Source organism: Dipteris shenzhenensis, chromosome 8, assembly GCF_047967505.1.
Source record: "Dipteris shenzhenensis isolate YYH24624 ecotype China chromosome 8, Dip_SZ_1.0, whole genome shotgun sequence".
Lineage (NCBI taxonomy): Eukaryota > Viridiplantae > Streptophyta > Polypodiopsida > Gleicheniales > Dipteridaceae > Dipteris > Dipteris shenzhenensis.
The window spans coordinates 2,285,455-2,305,478 of NC_141603.1; the positions used below are offsets into that span (position 1 = coordinate 2,285,455).

Sequence of the window (20,024 nt, forward strand, 5' to 3'; positions counted from 1 at the left end):
ATGTCATGTACGAGGAAATGATAAATCACCAAAGGAGATAAGTTCAGGGCATTGCGAAATGCGTCAAACTTCTCACGTGGAAGTGCTTTGGTGAAGATGTCTGCAACATTGTCATGTGTTGACACATAGATCATACTGATCTCTCCTGCATGCAACTTTTCTCTAACAATGATTGATGCATTGCCTCCTCCTCATGCATGTGAAGGTTGCATCCTTGGCAAGATGCATAGACTTCCCTTCAAGAAGGATGGTGCAGTGAAAGCTACACGGAAATTACAGCTTATTCACAGTGATGTCTGCGGTCCCATGAGGACACTTGCTTTTGAGGGTTATCTCTATTTTGTTACATTCATAGATGACTTCACCAACTACACTTGGGTATATGGTATCAAGGCAAAATCAGAAGTGTTTATGCATTTCAAACACTTTGTGGCTATGGTTGAGAATGAGACAGGACTCAAGGTGCAGACACTTCACACAAATCGAGGAGGGAAGTATATGTCTCATGAATTTGAGACATTTTTGAAGGAGAAAGGTATCACGCATCAGCTTATAGTGAGGCTTATACCTCAACGGAATGGCAAAGCTGAGCGGAAGAATCGCACTGCCATGGAGATGGATAGATGCATGCTCACAAGTAAGAAGTTGCCTTATAGGTTTTGGCTTGAAGGCCTCATGTGTGCCAACTATATTTTGAATCGGGCTTCTACAAAGGCTTTGAAGACAATCACTCCCTATGAGGCATGGCATGGGATATTAAGCAACTAACAATCCCCAATTTCTGGGGCAGTCTACCAGCTCACAGGCCAGCCAAAAGGCCAGCCACCTCAGCCAAACAAGTGGCCAGAAAGACCAGCTGGTCTGGCCGACCAGAACTAGCCGACCAGCAGGCCGACCAGCTGGCAGGCCCACCGACCAGCTGGCCGACCAGCTAGGTCTGGCCTATAAAGGCACAAGCCCCCACACTCCTACCTTAGGACAGGACCTGCAGCTGCTCTTCTTCTCCTCCATGCTTTGTTGCAGCCCTGCCTGCTCCACTTCTACCTCTCCTCTTCAGATCTGCTCCTTCCTGCCTCCTGGCTGCTCCATCTTCTCCTCTAGATCTGCCCCAACTTCTGCTCCTCTGCTCCAGATCTGCTCCTCTGCTTCAGCTCTGTCCCTTCTGCACCAGATCTGTCCCATCCTGCTCCAGATCTGTCTCTTCTGCTCCTCTGCTCCAGATCTGTCCCCTCCTGCTCCAGATCTGCTCCCTATCTTCATCATCATCGAGCCACACGGAGGACTGCGTTACGCTCCCTCTGCTGCTATCTTTTCTAGAGTTTCTCTACATGGAATCATCTTTTTGATTCACCTCAGCCACGGTCCTTGAGACACGACAGCTTGAGGTTCTTGTATTCAGTTTTTCATATTACCGACAGACACTATGTTTTCTGAGTTCCGTTCTTCAGTTGTGTCTGAGTATTGTCTACTTTTTGATCGCTCCACTGCAAACCCTATCATTTCTCTATATGGGAGAAAGCCTTCAGTGGACCATTTCAGAGTTTTTGGTTGTGTTGCTAATGCCCACGTGCCTGTGGAGTTTAGACACAAGTTGTCAGGTAAGGCACTCAAATGCATTTTTGTGGGATATAGTTCACAAAGCAAAGGCTATCGTCTCTACAATCCTGCTATTCTTCAGATGATGCGTTTGAGGGGATGCTTCCTATAGCATTGCTTACCACGCTGAAACTTAGAATGTACAGCAACCTCCTCCAGATCCACATGTCCAGATTCAGCCACTGGCTGATTTTGGATGAAGTTGTCAGGCAAGAGATTCAAGAGATACACGCAGCCAAAACAGTCCCGAATTGGTTGTTTCAGACTCTCAGGGAGAGTAGGCTTGAGGCTCCATTGCCTGGCAGGACTCGTAGTGCAATAAGGCACGCAGGGGGGGCTCTTTCAGTTGAGATAGCTTATGCAGGGACTCTTCTTGATGAAGAGGAGCCTGACTCTTTCGAAGAAGCAAAGGATAATGTGCACTAGATGCACGCCATGCACAATGAGTTGTAGTCCATAGAGGAAAATTAGACTTGGACTGTTGTGGATTTGCCACCAGGTAAGCATGCCATCAGTACAAATTGGTTTTCAAGGTCAAACGGAACCCCGATGGGTCCATTGACAGGTACAAAGCAAGGCTGGTTGCCAAGGGATATGCTCAGCAAAAGGGCATTGATTATGAGGAGACATTTGCTCCTACATCCAGGATGACAACCATCAGAACTGTTATTGTCATGGCTGCACATTTGGATTGGAAAGTCCATCAGTTGGACATAAAAACAGCATTTTTAAATGGAGACTTGTTGGAAGAGGTGTATGTGAAACCACCTCCAGGCTTTGCGGTATCAGATGATGCACGTAAGGTATGTAAGCTGAATAAAGCTTTATATGGGCTGAAACAGGCTTCCCGTGTTTGGTATGCAAAGATAGATGCCTTTCTGTCCAGCAAGGGTTTCAGCAATAGTTGAGACATAATGATACCACTTCTCTCTTGAATGAATTGGATCCCCAAATAATAATGTAACATGTCCAAATCTAACATGTCCATTGTCAAAATACCAAGTATGAAGTGTCTCATCAACACTGAGAGAGCATGCATCCTTTGAAGGTTCATAACCGCAAGTCAAGAAAGCATATGGGTCATCATCATTAGTGGCTGAAAAATCTGAAGAGCAAGACAGAAAGGCATAGTGCTCTTCTACAAAGTTGGCTGCAACATCTCCCCAATCATGAGAATGTGGAGTTGATGCATCGGACACAGCCACACTGGAATCCCTTTTCTTCTCTTTGGCTATGCACTTCTTGCATTCTCCAATATAATGACCTGGCTTCTTGCAATAATGACAGACGCCCTTCTTTTTTTGCTTATTTGTATCACCCTTTGCCTTATAAGAGGGTTGTCCTGAATCAGCTTTATGCTGATTTGTGGGCTGATTGGCACGTGGCTTTTGCTGCCCTTTACCCTTGGGCTTGAACTTGGAGAGCATAGCATGCTCGCCAGCCCGGGTTGCCATATTTCTGCGAGTTTGCTCCTCCTGCAATAGAAGTTCTACCAAAAATGTGAAAAGATAGAGGATTGCTGCCCCCCCTCAATGACAAATTCAGCGAGATGTGGAAACCGAGATAGGACTCAGGAAGAGAGTTCAGAGTGGTGGTCATAATCTCTGAATCCGGAATGACTTCATCAATATTCATCAATTGTTCCCTCAAGTCCTGAAGCTTTGTGAGGTGAGAATTCATGGAATCTCGCTCCTCCATATGCGTATGGGAAAGTTCTCGCTTTAGAAAGGAGACCCTGGCATCATTTCTTGCTGCAAACATACTCTCTAGTATCTCCCAAGCTGCCATAGATTTCTTGCATGACCGAATATGAGGTATAATGAACCTCTTGACAGAAAGAGAAATTACTGAAAGAGCTTGCGCATCTCTAGAGTCCTATCTTTTTTGCTCTGCTGTGGGAGCTCCTGGAGCGAGTGTTCCAACTTCTTGTGCTGCATTTGCACCTCTATCCCTGCCTCTAGCTGTAGGTGTGACAGGTGTAGCCGCTGTATCTGGTCTTGCTTCATCTCTATTGACATAATCCCAACGATGTCTGCCAACCAAGATATTGCGAACCATGAAACTCCACAAGGAGTAGTTGGTGCCATCCAGCTTATCCTCCTGTGTGAGAACTCCGAACACCTCATTGGGGTTGTTTTGAGCCATTTTCACCAAATAATTTCAAAAAATACAGCAAACTGACCAAGTAAAATCCCATCCTGGGATGTAAAATGCACAAGTGAAATCTGCAGAGAAAAATATGCCCACAGTGACAAATACTGTCACAGCCTATCAAACTCTAAAAATGCACTTCAATTATCCTACAAATGCTTTCAATCTGCCAAAAAACACTGCAAAAGTTGCCAATGTCTGCAATGTCACTCAAAATGAGTCCAAAATGGCCTGCAACAGTCCCAAAATGCTTGTACACTGCCAAATTGCATCAGAATGCCAAAAGCCCCAATTTTTTTCAGGGGAATTGCATCCAAAAGAGGGTAAATTGCCTAAAAGTCCCAAAAATGCAAGAAATTGCAGTGTTAAGCAAAAAGCCCCAAATTTTTGCAAGAAATTGCAACTCAAAAAAGAGCAAATGACTGAAAGCCCCAATTTGCAATTTCTCTGCAAAAGAACCAAATTCTACTGCCAATGTGTGCAAATGAGCACACCCACAATCTCAAAATGCACCTGCTTGAATCCATAGCCAAACAATGGCTCAAAATGCACCAGAGTAAAATATCTACAAAAATTCCCAAGTGCTCGAATTTGACTCAAACTGAGTCCAAAAAGCTTGCAAAGCTCCCAAATTGCTCTTCTACTGCAAAATTACAATCCAATAACAAAAGCCCGAATTTCTTGCTAGAAATTGCAATCTGCTTACAATACTTGTCCAAGAATGCACAGAAGCTCCAAATTTTTGTTCAAAAAAAAAAAGCAATGTGCCTACAGTGTTGCTTGTATGGTTGATGGCGTCGTGAGTAGGTACGGAATCCGTACTATTGTATGGACGGCTGCTGCACGGATGTACAGGCTGGGAGCAGGGAGCTAGGTGGTGGGAGCAAGGAGCTGGGCCAGAAGGATACTTATCCTTCACTAACCGTAGTTAGTGAACTAACTGTGGTTAGGGGGAAAAACCTCAAAATGAGGGAAAAGTGTCCCTAACCCACTTATTGACTTTACATTGGTCACTACCTAGAATTTATCAATAATTCTAACAGGGCACACCCCACAAAGAAGCCCTCTCTCACTACACATGAGATCCCATAAACTCTTACACATCCATCCCTAAGTTTTCAGCTTTTTGGCAGCCATAAACATGATCTCCTTACAGGGCTGCACGATTGCTTTTTAAAAAGGAACCCTCTCTTGAAGACTACAAGGCTATTTATCTTGTTAAAAAATCAAGCTAGAGCTCTAATACAAAAATAGAATAGCTGCTAACGATAGGGAGCACTGCTATGTAGAGTACATTCAAAATGGTGCCATGAAGGAACAAATAGAACTTGCAAATGGAAGAAATCCGAATTGCGTGTTGGAGAGGGAGGGTGTTTGGATCTTCAATACAAGTAGTACGATAAGTTTGGCGTACATAGGTTTTACTTGGGTGCTATTAAGAGGTTGAGAGATTTGAACATGCTTACTCCTGAGCCGTCTTAATCTATTAAGAATCCTCATATTGGTATTTGCATAATGTGTACTGTCTGGTTGGTTCAAGGAGGTGTCGATGAGCACCTCTCTTATGGTTAATGAAGGTGCAAATACAAATTTGTGTCGTCAGTAGATCGTGGATAGTGACGTTGGCTTGTTGTCAATGTACGGATGTGATAAGTATTTCTATTAGTGGACGTCCATCATATTGGTGTCGACGGAGGGATTTAGCACAAGCCCAAACGCAGGAGTTGCACTTTGCTTTTGTGAGTATTTGTTACGTGATGAAAGATAATTGGTACTGGATTTGCGGTGTGACCATAGTCAACCAATCTTGGTGGAAACCTAAGCATGCATATCAACGCGTGTACTTGTGCTTTGAAAAGTAATGAAAAAAGTACGCACAATCTTAGATATGAAGTCTTTTATCCATGGTGTATTGGCCTTAGGCATGCTTGGAATGATTGAACATAAGCTGAAAACAAAGTTAGGATTGTAATTTTGCATCTTAGTAGGAAGCGGTACATATGTGTAAGGGGTTATTTTAGTTTTTTATGTTTTAGACATGAGTTTTTCTTTCGGGTAGCATGCAGGCCCTGGAAGAAGGCTTTTGATGATGTGCTTTGTCTTGAAGTGACATTGATTTGGGCTTTTAGGAATCCAATTTCCTGAGCAGATTTTTTTTTGCTGGTTGTCTGCATATGGACTGTGTCAGATGGCTCAGAATGTTCACGAAGATTCTAAACTGAGCCAGAATGTAACATCTTGAGTTTGGTCAGCTTTGACATTTCTTTTGTTACAGACGTGCTTGGGAACAGTAGTTTGATGTGAGCAATTAACGTGAGGCAAGGACTGCTGCTTACAAAATTGCGAAAGCATCCTTGTAACAAAAGAGGTTCTTAAGTTCGATGCTCTTGACTATTTCTAACTTGTATTTTGTAGGGTGGTGAAATCTGTTCTTTGAGGTATGACTTGACAGTCCCATTTGCTCGATATGTGGCTACACATGGCATTAGCAACATGAAAAGGTATCACATTGCAAGAGTTTACAGGCGAGACAATCCATCAAAAGGAAGATTTCGGGAGTTCTATCAGTGTGATTTTGATATCGCTGGACAGTCTCCCGGACAGTCTGCACCCATGCTTCCTGATTTTGAAGTGATTGAGGTGTTGACAGAGCTCCTTGATGAGCTGAACATCGGTGATTATGAGGTATAACTGATGCCTACAAATCCTGCTACTTCATGGAACTTGAAAGAATGGATAACTTGTGGTGAAGTATGGTTTGTGGAAATTGTCCAAAGCTAGGGCTTCTTAAAATTTTTCAGGGGGAAGGCAATTTGTGCTCTTCTAATCTGTCTTGCTGTGTTTATCCTATGGCATTTGTAGAGAACTTGTGCATGAGTTCTGGGAAGAAAAATAGCAAGTTATGAGGCTTTTGTCAAAATAGGTTTGACAAGCTGTAGTGATACTTGATCCAGCTGCTTCATTGATATTTGCTCTGTGCACCTGTGTCGTTTGAAAGTATCCTGGTGCTTTATGTTTCCAGTATCTAGAATCTTTTCAATGTTTGTGTCTCTAACCTTGTTAACAACATTTGCTTTGGTTTTTAAATGGATCTGATTGAGAAATAGATAGTGATGCTTTTTGAACTCCTGTTTTTTCGATGTAATTGTGATGTTAAGAACAGGTGAAGCTAAATCACAGGAGATTGCTGGATGGTATGCTAGAAATATGTGGTGTACCACCGGCCAAATTTAGGGCAATCTGTTCAGCTATTGACAAGCTAGACAAGCTAAAATGGGAGCAAGTACGAGATGAAATGGTATGATTTAGCACGCTGAAGCTCTATGTATGTTGTAATTTACTATACCTCTCACAACGCAGTGTATCACATATCCTTTACCACAATGAAGGTATATAGTGTATCTTCAAATTTTGGTACAAAGCTTATGCATGGTAATTTTTGCTTCTGTCTCTTGCATTCAAAGGTTTTGTGGCCATACAAGAGCATACTTATGCTTGTATTATCAGCAAAAGGAGCTCCAATATCTTTAACCAATTTGCAATTCTGTTATCTAGCTAATTGCTATAGTGAGTTCATTACACAAGCTGCTGCTCTTATGACTCTATAACAATTTATTCTTTGGAAAAATAAGGACTTTATAACAACCATCTGGCTGTCGAGAGTCTTTTTGCCCAAAGGCTTATCCCTAAAGGCACAAAGTATTCTAGGAAATAAAGATAATATGGCAATTAAGATTTGCAAGATCATATGAACGTATCATCAACATTTATATGTACATGAGTAAATGATGACTTGTTCTGTAGATGGTGTTTCTAGTCTTGAAAGAGGTTTCAGTCAGATAACTTCACAAGATGCATTTCTGCTTGTTTGTATTCTGCATCAGTTGAGGACAATGCTACTGTACATTGTTAGCAAGGATAGTGCTTTAGCGACATCTTGGAACTAAGTAGTATAATTTCAATAAAATGTCTCTTTAAGGCACTCCTTATACTCTCCTACAGGTGTTGCTATGCACTTGGGTCTGCTGCAGGTGTCAGGGACATTTGCTGCTGCAAGAAGCTCCACTTCTCAGTCCTTGCAGTGATGTGCAGGCTGACCACAAGTGTTGCAAGTGTTAGAATCTCACTGTGCCCACCTGTGAGCCCCCGATTTGAGGGGACAAGGGGCAGTGAGAGGTAGTAGGGCTGGGGAGAGACCTAGGCAGGCATCAGAGGGCTGGTCGCAGCCTGCAACAGCAGGTATAAGGGGGCTCTAGGCCTCACATGGAGGCACCAGCAGCAGCACAGACTGGCCGCCCAGGGCACCCTTATATAGGGGCCTGTGGCTGGCCAAGTCGGCCCAACCAGGGCCACCGACCAGGGCCAACCCTGGTCGGTTTATGTCGGCCACCAGACAGGGTAACCGATCCTGCTGGTCGGTGATTTGAAGGGGCCTGGGCAGAGCCTATGAAAGGCCCACTTCTACATTCAGCCCAGCATCCAGTGCATTACAGAAAGCCCTTCTCCAAGGCAGTGTTCAGCACTCAGATCTGGGACAGTTTTGTGTGAGAGTTCATCAGTTTTCTCCAGCACCCTGCTGTGATTTGTATTGCTCCCTTAGAGCCATTTTCTGCCCACCATCAGGTGGATGAATATACTCTCTCTCTCCGTCTATACTTGCTGTTAATTTCTGAGTGTGTGTTTGTTGCATCTGTGATCATCTATCTAAGTTGAGTGTGTAAGAGTTGGAGAGATTGTGGGTGGAGGATTGAGTGATTCATTCCCTCCTCATTTCTAACATGGTATCAAAGCCATAGGCTGTCAACTCTTCTTCATCAAAGCACTCTCTGAAGGAAGGAGTCCCTTGGCAGAAAGGCGATTCCGTTTTCACCTCAGGCTAGCATTGGGAGGTCAGTATATCTTTTTGCTTCAGTTTTTCAGTTTGCTATTCACCGAGATGGATCAGCGTTCAGAAGCCTCTACACCCACTGCTCGTCCTTCCTCCTCCTCCAGTCATCTTCCTTCTTCATTCATTCCCAATTTTGGTGAAGCTGGAAAGCTCGATGGGACGAACTATCCAATTTGGAAAGTCAAGATCCGAAGCCATCTGTTGGCATGGAGGCTGTGGAAGATAGTGATTGGGACTGAGGTGAAGCCGCAGGACATTGTGGACAAAAGAGGTGATGTTCTATTTGAAGTAGATGCGGATGAACTCACTGCATGGGAGGAGAGGGATGCTCAAGCCTTAGCAATGCTAATCGGCACGACAGTAGATGCTGTGATCGCTCATATTCAGTTGGCAAAGACATCTCTAGAGGCATGGGCCATACTGAAGGAGCTGTATGAAACCGACAATACAGCCTGTATCATTACTCTTCAGCATCAACTTTATAATCTTGATATGAACGAGGGTGATACTGTGCATGACCATCTGACAAAGGTGAAAGTCGTGCTCGCAGCGGTTGGTCAGAAGGTGGACTCGAGTCAATTGGCGTTGCTCACACTCCATAAGTTGCCATGGAGTTTCAAAAGTTTTGTGACTACGGTCACTGCAGGTCAACGGCCTAAGCCACCCACCTTTGAGGAGCTTGGCCCACTACTGCTTCAGGAGGAGGCTCGAGAGAAACTCTTTACGCAAAATCGACGAAAAGGCATTAGTGGCCAAAGACAAGCCTAGAAAAGGCAAGTCAAAGGAATTCAAGAAGTCAGAGGACGTAGACCGAAAGAAGAAAATGAAGTGCTTTTACTATGAAAAGCTTGGCCACTCCGCCAAAGAATGCCGAAAGAAGAAGGCGGATCAGAAGCGGAAGAGAGAAGCCAGGATCAAAGAAGAGCCTAAGAATGATTTTGCCAATGTGACGACAGGACAGTTGTTTTTAATCAGTGAACATTGTTCAGCGTATGCAGTCAGTGAAGGAAAAGAGGGTTGGTATGTTGACAGCAGAGCTTGAAAGCACATGTCTAATAGAAAGACTTGGTTCAAAACCATGGAAAGTACACACCCGGATTTCAAAGTTTCTGTCGGGGATTTCCGGACATGTCTTGTGAAGGGCATTGGTAGCATTCCTTTCATTACGACCGTAGGAGAGGAGAAGGATATCTTTGGAGTACTTTATGTACCCAACCTTTGTAAAAACTTACTGTCTGTAAGTCAGATGGACAAGAACAACATGTCAGTTCTCTTTGAGGACGGCAAGGTCACCGTGACATCCAAAGCAAATGGACAGATGGTGGCCCAAGGAGTGCAATGTTGGTTCATGGAGACAACGTAAAGTCCAAACTTTGGCATGAGCGCTTCGGTCATGTCAGCTATGGAACCTTGGCTGAAATGTCAAAGTTGAAGATGGTGGATGGACTTCCACCCATTACAGGCAATGATGGTGTCTGTAGGGCTTGTCTAGAAGGCAAGCAGCACAGGGACAAGTGCCCACAAGAGGCCTCGTTTTGGGCCAGCAAACCACTTGAGTTGGTTCATGCCGACATTTGTGGCCCAATGTCTACAGCATCGTGGGCAGGATCTAGGTACTCACTTCTCTTTGTGGATGATTTCAGTAGAATGATCTGGGTGTATTACTTGGCTAAAAAGTCACAGGCTTTCGAGAAATTCAAGGACTGGAAGGCCAGAGTTGAAAAGGAGACAGGGGAGAATGTCAAGATGTTCCGTACAGACAGAGGGGGAGAATTCACCTCCGACGAGTTCAACACATTTTGTTGCAAGCATAGCAGAGCGGGGTAGCCGGGAGGAAGCACATAACCACCACAGAGATAGAGCTTGCTATGATACGAGGGACAAACCTTTCTAAAGCCTATTGGAGTGAAGCTGTCAATACAGCAGTACACATCCTCAATAGGACCAAGACGAAGGCCGTCAAGGACAAGACTCCATATGAGGCATTTTATGGTAAGAAGCCATCTATCACTCATCTTCGCATTTTTGGTTCTAACGCATGGGTTCATGTGCACAAGGAAGAGAGGACCAAGCTTGATTCCCGGAGCAGAAAATGTATCTTTGTTGGGTATAGCGAAGGATCCAAGGCCTATCGACTCTTCGACCCAGTAAAGAAGCAGATCCTTGTCATCTTTGAGGAAAAGGAATCTGAACGTTGAGGTTAAAGCTTCGCTTTCCCCGGCCGCCCCTTCACCCGACCCATGCGGGTCGAGGTGCCCCGGCGGCAGGGGGGGACCCCAGGAGGAGCCTCAGGTTGAGGAGGAGGAGATTGTTCAATCCCCGAACCCACCTCGCCCCAGGTGATATTTCACAAGGTACTGAGGAAGAGCAGGATATTCCAGAAGCAGTTCCAGTTCGTCCTCCCATTGAGAAGCATAAGAGGTTGCCCCAATGGTACCTAAGAACATTGGAAGACTCTCGGGTCACCGATATACCTGAGAGTAGCAGTTCCGGATTGCGTCGGTCCCAACGTCTTGAGAAGACCTCATCCATGAACTTTGCGTTGGTGGCTCAGCTTGAAGAGCCAAGGTCCTTCGAGGAGGCGAAGGACAATCCAGAATCGCAGGCTGCCATGCAGGGAGAGATGGATGCTATCCTGAAGAACAATACCTGGGACTTAGTGGCCAAGCCCCCGCGTCGGAAAGTCATCGGCACTTAGTGGGTATACAAACTTAAATTCAAATCGGATGGCAGCTTGGATAAGTACAAAGCAAGATTAGTGGTCAGAGGTTTTGCTCAGACTGAAGGCATGGGTTTTGATGAAACTTTTGCTCCCACAGCTCGCATGGTTACTATCCGGACAGTGATTGCCCTTGCTGCCCAATTCCATTGGCCTATTTTTCAAATGGACGTGAAGTCCGCATTCCTTAATGGAACCCTGGAGGAGGAGGTGTACGTAGAGCAGCCACATGGCTTTCAAGATCTAGGGTCCCCATTAAAGGTCTGTAGGTTGAAGAAGGCGTTATATGGGCTGAAACAGGCCCCCAGAGCTTGGTACCAAAGGATAGATGTATTCTTTCAGAAGATAGGGCTAAGTCGGAGCCCTTCTGAGGCAAACCTCTACTTGTTCATTGAGAAGGGGTTGTGATTGGTACTCATCCTCTATGTTGATGATCTTATCTTGACAGGTGACCATGTCAAGAAGATTTCCCAGGTCAAGGAGCTACTCATGACTGAGTTTGAGATGACTGACCTTGGGTTATTATACTACTTCCTTGGGATAGAAGTGAAGCAGGCCAAAGACAGGATCTTCATCTCACAGGAGAAATATTGCAGAGAACTTCTGAAGAGATTTTAGATGGAGGATTGCAGGACAGTAGTAACTCCCATGGAGGTCGGACTCAAGCTAAGTGTTCACGACACATCTAAGCCGGTCGATACTCCTTTGTACCGACGATTGGTAGGAAGCTTGCTTTACCTTACAATACTCGACCTGATATTTGTTATGCAGTTGGGCTATTATGCCAATTCTCTGCTTCTCCCAGGAAGAGTCATTGGTTTACGGGTGCTGAGGTATCTAAAGGGTACTTGCATCTACGGGATCACCTACACCAAAGGCATCGAACTAGGCGGGTTCTGTGACAGTGATTGGGTGGGTGATGCTGACACCAGAAGATCAACAACAGGGTATTGCTTCTTACTTGCATCTGGTGCTATCTCTTGGCTGAGTAAGAAGCAACCCACAGTGGCCCTTTCATCTACCGAGGTAGAGTACAGAGCCGCATGTACAGTAGCTTATGAGACACTCTGGTTGAGGTGGATTCTGGAGGACATGGACGTGAGTCAGGACGTCGCAACAGTGCTGACGTGCGACAATCAGAGTTGCATAGCCATTGCCAAGAACCCAGTGTTCCATGCGTGGACCAACCACATCGAAGTTCATTACCACTTTGTTCGAGAGCTCATCATCGACGACATGATCGAGTTCATGTACTGCGCGACTGCGGACGACTTGTCCGACCTCTTTCACGAAGGCACTTCCTCGAGAACAGATGGAGCACCTCATCAGATGTATGGGGATTGGCCCACAGTTGTGACATTGAGGGGGGGTGTTAGAATCTCACTGTGCCCACCTGTGAGCCCCCGATTTGAGGGGACAAGGGGCAGTGAGAGGTAGTAGGGCCGGGGAGAGACCTAGGCAAGCATCAGAGGGCAGGTCGCAGCCTGCAACAATAGGTATAAGGGGGCTCTAGGCCTCACATGGAGGCACCAGCAGCAATACAGACTGGCCACCTAGGGCACCCTTATATAGGGGCTTGTGGCTGGCCAAGTCGGCCCAACCCTGGTCGGTTTATGGGGCCCTATGGTTGGCCACTAGACAGGGTAACCGACCCTGCTGGTCGGTCATTTGAAGGGGCCTGGGCAGAGCCTATAAAAGGCCCACTTCTACATTCAGCCCAGCATCCAGTGCATTACAGAAAGCCCTTCTCCAAGGCAGTGTTCAGCACTCAGATCTGGGACAGTTTTGTGAGAGAGAGTTCATCAGTTTTCTCCAGCACCCTGCTGTGATTTGTATTGCTCCCTTAGAGCCATTTTCTGCCCACCATCAGGTGGATGAATACACTCTCTCTCTCCGTCTATACTTGCTGTTATTTCTGAGTGTGTGTTTGTTGCATCTGTGATCATCTATCTAAGTTGAGTGTGTAAGAGTTGGAGAGATCTTGGGTGGAGGATTGAGTGATTCATTCCCTCCTCATTTCTAACAGCAAGGAGCCCCCACATGGGGCTCTTTATATAGGGGCTGGATGCCCCAAAATAATCTGCCTATGTGGCAGCCTATCTGCTACCCACATGACAGCCCTAATTGCACCCTCCTTGTCCCATCCTATGCTGTATGTCATTCTCCTTGCTCAGAATTGGGGAGATGACCCTAATATTCCAATAGATCAGCCAAGCTGTTGATGCGTGAGGAACACAAAAATGAGGAGGCACTACGACTTGCAGAGCTCACCCAGGCAAAGTGGCAACAAAAACTAGACCGAGAGGCAATGCTTCTCCAACACAAACAAATGTTAACCACTATGCAGGCCAGTTTGAGCGTGGCAGTGGTCACCGCCACAACTTCGTCATCGACAAAAGTAACTACACTCATCCGGTGCAGACCAAATTTTGTTAAGTATGATGGTAAGTGTGACCACTCTCAGCTATCCTTCAGTTTATTGATCAGTTCGTTGCTCATTTTCCGTTAGCGCGAATTCAGGATGAGCAAGATAGAGTCCACCTAGCAGCCCCTCATCGCACTGGTGAGGCGGTTACCTGGTGGCAACATTGGGCTAGTAAGCTTACTGACCCAACGACTTATACTGAACTCAAAGCTCGTTTTCTACCACCGCAGTATATGCTTAACCTGGAGGATTGGTTTTCTCGTCTCTCCTAAAATGGGTTGCCCGTGTTGTCTTACAATAACAAGATCATCACATTGGCGCAATAATTGGGCGTGTCTGAGAGTAATAAGTTGACACAATTTATTTGGGGATTGGACATTAACATTTGTTTTTCCGTTCAAAACTTTGACCCGCCTGATTATGAGCGGGTGTTGACTCTCACCTAGAATAAAGAAATGATGCTGAATGGGAGAAAGCCCAAGCAAGTCTAGAAGGATTCCAAAGCCCAGCGGGTAAGGATTAGAAGAAGGACAACCGGTATCAAAAGAAAGACGACTAGGCGGTCAGAAGGAGCCCATGTTAGGCAGTGACCAATGTAATCCATAAGTGAGTTAGGGGCACTTTTCCCTCACTAGAGGTTTTTCCCCCTCACCACAGTTAGTGGGTTAGTGTGATTTTGTCACTTAGACAAAACCATCTCCACCCTTGTAGTTCTTTAATCTTATCTATTGCACTACGTTTTGCTCTCTGCTCCCTTGCATCTTCTCCTGCTCTCATTTTCAACAGTCCAAGCCCAACATGACTCCTGATGAGAAGGCTAAAGCGGGCATTATGGGAGGCTATTTACAGCTTGACAAATAGAAACGGTTCCACCAAGAACATGATTGCTTTCATTGCCAAAGGCAAGAAGGATTGTCCTCCCACTTCTACCATCGCCACTTCATTGGCTCTTCCAGTCCCGCAGCCAGCCTCAGCTACAAATGCAGTCTTGCCTACTTTGAACGCCATTTCCTTGGTCGTCTTTCAACGACCTCTCAGACCAAGAAGGCTCTTATTTGAGCGTATGGCACAGCCAAAGGGCATCAGCTCATTGTCCTTTTGAATTTCGAAGATGCCATCTCTCCTTACCTTGCCAAGACAGGGGGTGCACTTTGGTGTCTCACGAGCTTGTAGTGGATGGGTTCACTCCCGGCTTGTGCACACACATCGTGCATAAGGCCATCCAGTTTACTTTTTCAGTTCAAAAGGCCGTTTTTATGCTGGACTTTATACTGACACCTTTGTGGGGTGCGGCATGATTCTTGGGATTCAGTGGTTCCGTGAGCATGTGCCGACTCCTTATTGGCAACAAGATACCTTCATGATTTTGGAAGGTCTAGCCGGCCATGATACGCGACGATCAGAGCATATCGGGGATTCCATTAATATCTCATATCCAAGTAGGTCGTGCCGTCTGCAAGGGTGCAGTGCACAGTTAGGGGAAACGAAAACGGGGAATGGAAACGGAAATAGAAACGTTTCGGGATTTTTGGGAGGGCTGAAAAAGGAAAATGCCACGTCAGCAAGGGGGGGTTTAGAAAAGGGGGTTTTGAGATGAGAACACACACATTTAGAATGCTATAGCCTATAACCTATCTGTAACTTACATATAGTGCATAATACTTACCACATGGCACAATGTCACTTAGAAGTTAGAAGTTAGAACTTAGAACAAGTTACAAATTAGAACTTATTACTTAGAGCGGAAGTTAACTTAGTAGTGATCAATACATATTACAAATGTAAATGACAAGTCTGAGGCGTAAGTGGCGACGGCGACGGCGATGAGGCATGGCGTGGCTGTGGTGGCGGGGGAGCAAGGACGATGGGGGAGCAGGGATGTGGGAGCAACGACGACGGGGGAGCAGGGATGACGGTGTAGATAGCCCTTTGCCTGAGGCCACAATGATTACATGCTGCGTGCGACTCTATAGTATCGATTTCTGCAGCTGGCTATGGAGTGCAGATGCATTAGTAGGATCGTCGTGACGTTTTTCTTCCATTTGTGACATCATCCTCCGTCGTGAACATTTCACAAATCGAGCAAGGACGCGGGGGAGTAGGGACGGCCGACGCAGGTCTTGTATGGACCTTCGTGAACATGTCACAAATCGAGCAAGGACGCGGGGGAGTAGGGATGGCCGACGCAGGTCTTGTACGGACCTTCGATCGATTTTTGGATGGGCGTCATTGGAGTTGGCTGAGTGGTCGCATGCGCTGTCTCGCTAGTCGTCGTGAGGAGCCGCTTGTTTGCTGTAGGTTGCAAAGGTGCCGGAGTCATGCTCTGATACCAATGTAGAGAAGGGGGAAGGGGCATATTTTGGAGATGGGGAGAGAATAGCAAAAGGAAGGGAGGAGGAGAGAGGAAAAGGGGAAAGAGAGGGAAAGAGAGAGAAGGATGAGGGGAAAGAGAGATAGAGAGAGGGAGGAGAGAGAGTGTGAGCGGAGGCAGTAGGTAGTAGGAAGGAGGAGGGAGAGTAGATAGGATTAGATGTCACATCAAAAGGTACCATACAAATCATTAGGCGCTGACTTATATAGTCCCCCTTCTTTCTCCTATCTTACCACCAGTTTCCCTTATTTTTTCCCACCTATTTCCCACCTAATTCCGTGCTATTTCCCACCTTCATTACAGGGACAAGAGTGGGACCCCCGCACCTGGTGCTTTCCCTCGTTACACGTGGTGGCATCTGCGAGTCTAACACTATCCTGGTTTTCTTTGATGACATACTCATCTACAACAAGAAGCATCTAATGCATGCTAAGTAAGTCCTTGAGCTATTGAGGACCCACCAACTCTATGCCAAGGCAAGTAAGTCTAATGAATTGGAATATCTTGATCATGTTATCAATAGCAGTGGCATAAACAATAGATTCAATTAGTTCTTGCCAATATCCACTAGAGTTGAAAAGGAGATCCTTGATTTTCTCACTCATTCAAAACCATGCATGAGATTCTCACTTCACATGGCTGCTAGTTCATAAGAGATTTCATAGCTTCCATGACCTTCCATGTGCATGTCTCAAAGTAGTCCCAATTTTCCTATTCTACTTGAATCCGGTAATTGAATGTAATATGCAACGGTTAACTGATCGTGTAATCACAGCAAGACCTTCTTTAAACCTTTAGCGAGGAATTAGTGTTATGCACCATAGAGAGAGAGAGAGAGAGAGAGAGAGAGAGCAGATGCGGGTAGAGAGAGGATAAAAATGACAACCGATTGGGTCCCTGTACTCACTGAGGGCCCCCTCCGCCAATCAGGGGCGAATTTGCTTTAATACTTGGAAAAGCGTGCTTTGAGAGAGCACGGAAACGCGCTTTTGAAGAGTGCACTGTGCACACGTATTGCAAACCGAATGACCTGAGGGTAGGTTAGTGTTTCCGTCTTAGGATTCTAGGTAGGTCTAGGTCTCAGCCTAGGATAGGAGCCCAGAAGGACCCCCTCAGGACTGGGACAATGAGGAAGAATGGGTTGGGGAAGGGCTACCTTTATTGGCTGCCCTGTGCCCCTCCCTAGGCAGGCTTTTATGGGGCAAAGGGCCCAACCAGCCAGCCCAAACCAGCTGACTAAAAGTCGGCCAGTTTGGGGCTGGTTAGCTCAGCCCACAGCCCCCTATATAAAGGGAGGCTGCAGCCCTCATTTCTCATCCAGCTTCCCTGCCTTCAGCCACTCCTACAGCTCCATTCCAGCCCCCTTGTGCAGCCCCTAAACACTTCCAGATCTGGCCCTGATCAGCCTCAGCCCTTGTCCCTCAGTTCAGCCTATTTGGACGGTGTCTACGCAGCACAACAGTTGGGGATTTGGACCAGCAAACGGAGTAAGGTTTGGGTACTGTTTCATCAGTTATTTGAAGTTCTCTTTTGCAGTTTGCACAGCTCAATTCTCAGCTCTGTCTCTCAGTCATATCTCAGCTCTCTCTCAGCTTATATTACTCTCAGCTTTCACTGTCACTCAGGCAGTAACCCTGCATACCAGTGGACCGCACAAGCCTCTTCCTTGCCTTGCAGAAGTGCCCTACATCGTTAGTGTGGACAGCATCAAGGTCTCGGTATTTCTAGTGGGTACTAGTGGACAAGGACTAACTGTCTGACTTGACCTAAGGTTGAGAGACTGACCTACGTAGCATGTGCCTGACTGTCCCTGGACAAGGGCTCACAAAGGGGTCACAGCATACAACAAAATCTCCTATTATGGGAACTATAATGCACTCGTCGATGTAGCCAGTGGTGTCACATTGCACCCAAGTGCAAGGGTGCATGTGACATTCCCTCCTCCTTAACTTGGCTGTAGGTTCATTGCTTCCAAGTAGTCCGCCAAAATTTGTGGGAACTCTTGGAAAAAATATTCGTCCAACCACACTACTTCATGGGTACCTCGATCACGGAACTTGGTTTACAACTCCTGGATCTTGTGTCCTGATGCATGCTTCCATCTATGAAGAAGGGTTTGCTCTGGCTGCAAAACTTCAGCTTCATCAACGATTTCAGGTTATTGCACATCGGAAATCTCGGTAAGAGGAGGTCCGAAATGTAGCTTCAACCAAGCTACATGAAAAACATTGCGGATTGTGGAAGTGGTCCCACGAAGGACCGTCTGGTATTGGCAATGGCATAAGTAAGCCAGTCACCTTCTTGTGGGAAGCCTTGACCTTTTGGCATATCTGACAGTTTTGAACATAGCCCTATACATCCTTTCGCATCTTTGGCCAATAGAAATAGTGCTCTAGCTTCTCCAAAGTGCCATTGATACCTTGGTAAGGGCGGGGTGGGCATCATGAAGAAGTAACTTTTCTTATAGAAAAGCCAACTGTAATGATGTAGCCCAGATACTAGATTTCCATCGGCCCAAACTCGCTTCTTTGTCTGTTGACATATAGCTGATTATTGTGCAATAACTGTAGGGCACTTCGCACAAGGTGAATATGATGCTCTGCAGTAGTGGAAAAGATAAGGATATATCCAAACAAATGAGCACGCACTTTTCAATAATAATCTGTGAATACCCGAGACATCATCATGTTGAAAGTGGGTGGTGCATTCTTCAGACCAAATGGCATGACTACGAACTCGTTGTCTGGAACGTTGTCTTTGGAATGTCAGCTTCAAAAATTCAGACTTGGTGGTAGCCACTCTTGAGAGCCAAATCTCAAGCATCGTACGCACCAAGCCAACAAGTCCAGACGAGATGTCCAGTATAAAGAGGGTCGGTCAATGGGTCTATTTAAGAATCATCAAGCAAAGATTGAAGAGGTGGGCAAGCGATGCGCTAAGCTGTCTTTCAGGAGATTTGGACCATTCCCCATTATAAAAAAGATCAATGATGTCACCATGAAGTTATGACTACTGGAAAGTTGGACAATGCAGGCTTTGTGGATTGAAAAGAGGTGGGATTCCTGTTAGGATGAAGGTCCATCTTCTTGGCATCAAGGGAGAGGGGATTACAATATGCAATGAAATCTCTGAGGAAGAGAAAGCAAGGTTGGCACGAGAGGTCGAGGCATTTCCTTCTGCGAAGAACGGTAGGACTATTGCATCCCCTGGTGGAGGAGCTACTTCAGGTGCTCATATGGCTACTGCAAAAAGGAGTCCTCTTCCCTCTGCTGCTGCTACTACAATTTCATCTTCTGGGAGTGCACATGTTTTTGGAGCTACAGGTTCTACTCCTATTGCATCTCCTTCACCTCTCCCACCTGCACGAAGGCAAAGCACCCTTTATACTGCATGGCATCTACTAAGGAAGGCACAGGTAGATGCAACCGTGGCCCGTCTCTTTTACTCGAATGGGATTAGTTTCAATGTGGCACGGTCTGCTTATTTCAAGGAGATGGTGACTGAAATTACAGCCTTTGGGCCCACATACACCCCTCCAACTTTTGATGCATTGAGGGGAAAGTTTTTAGAGGATGAGATGAAGGCAGTTAATGAGGCCATTCAGCCTGTTAAGGAGAAATGGCATAAGTATGGGGTCATTTTGGTAGTAGATGGTTGGAGTGATGTACGTAGTCGATCACTAGAGGGTATTTTGGCATATTGCAGAGGACCTTCTTTGTACATGCACTCCATAGAGTGCGGAGTACAACAAAAAACAGCAAATGTTTTGATGCAGATGTGGGCAGATGCAATGGAGTATGTGGGCCCGTCTAATGTTGTGCAGTTGGTTTCAGATGGTGAAAATACCAATAGGGCTGCAGGTGCATTATTGGAA

General features: G+C 45.8%; 1 protein-coding gene across 1 annotated transcript in view; it reads left to right on the forward strand.

The window, feature by feature from the left end:
* The window catches only part of LOC147898949 (Class II aaRS and biotin synthetases superfamily protein), a 49,044-nt gene that overhangs the window by 20,123 nt on the left and 8,897 nt on the right, over positions 1-20,024 (forward strand). Inside the window, exons 3-4 of the mRNA XM_087377990.1 lie at positions 6,163-6,432; positions 6,911-7,045. Of these exons, the coding sequence (XP_087234116.1) occupies positions 6,163-6,432; positions 6,911-7,045 (405 nt within the window). The remainder of the gene's footprint in view (positions 1-6,162; positions 6,433-6,910; positions 7,046-20,024) is intronic.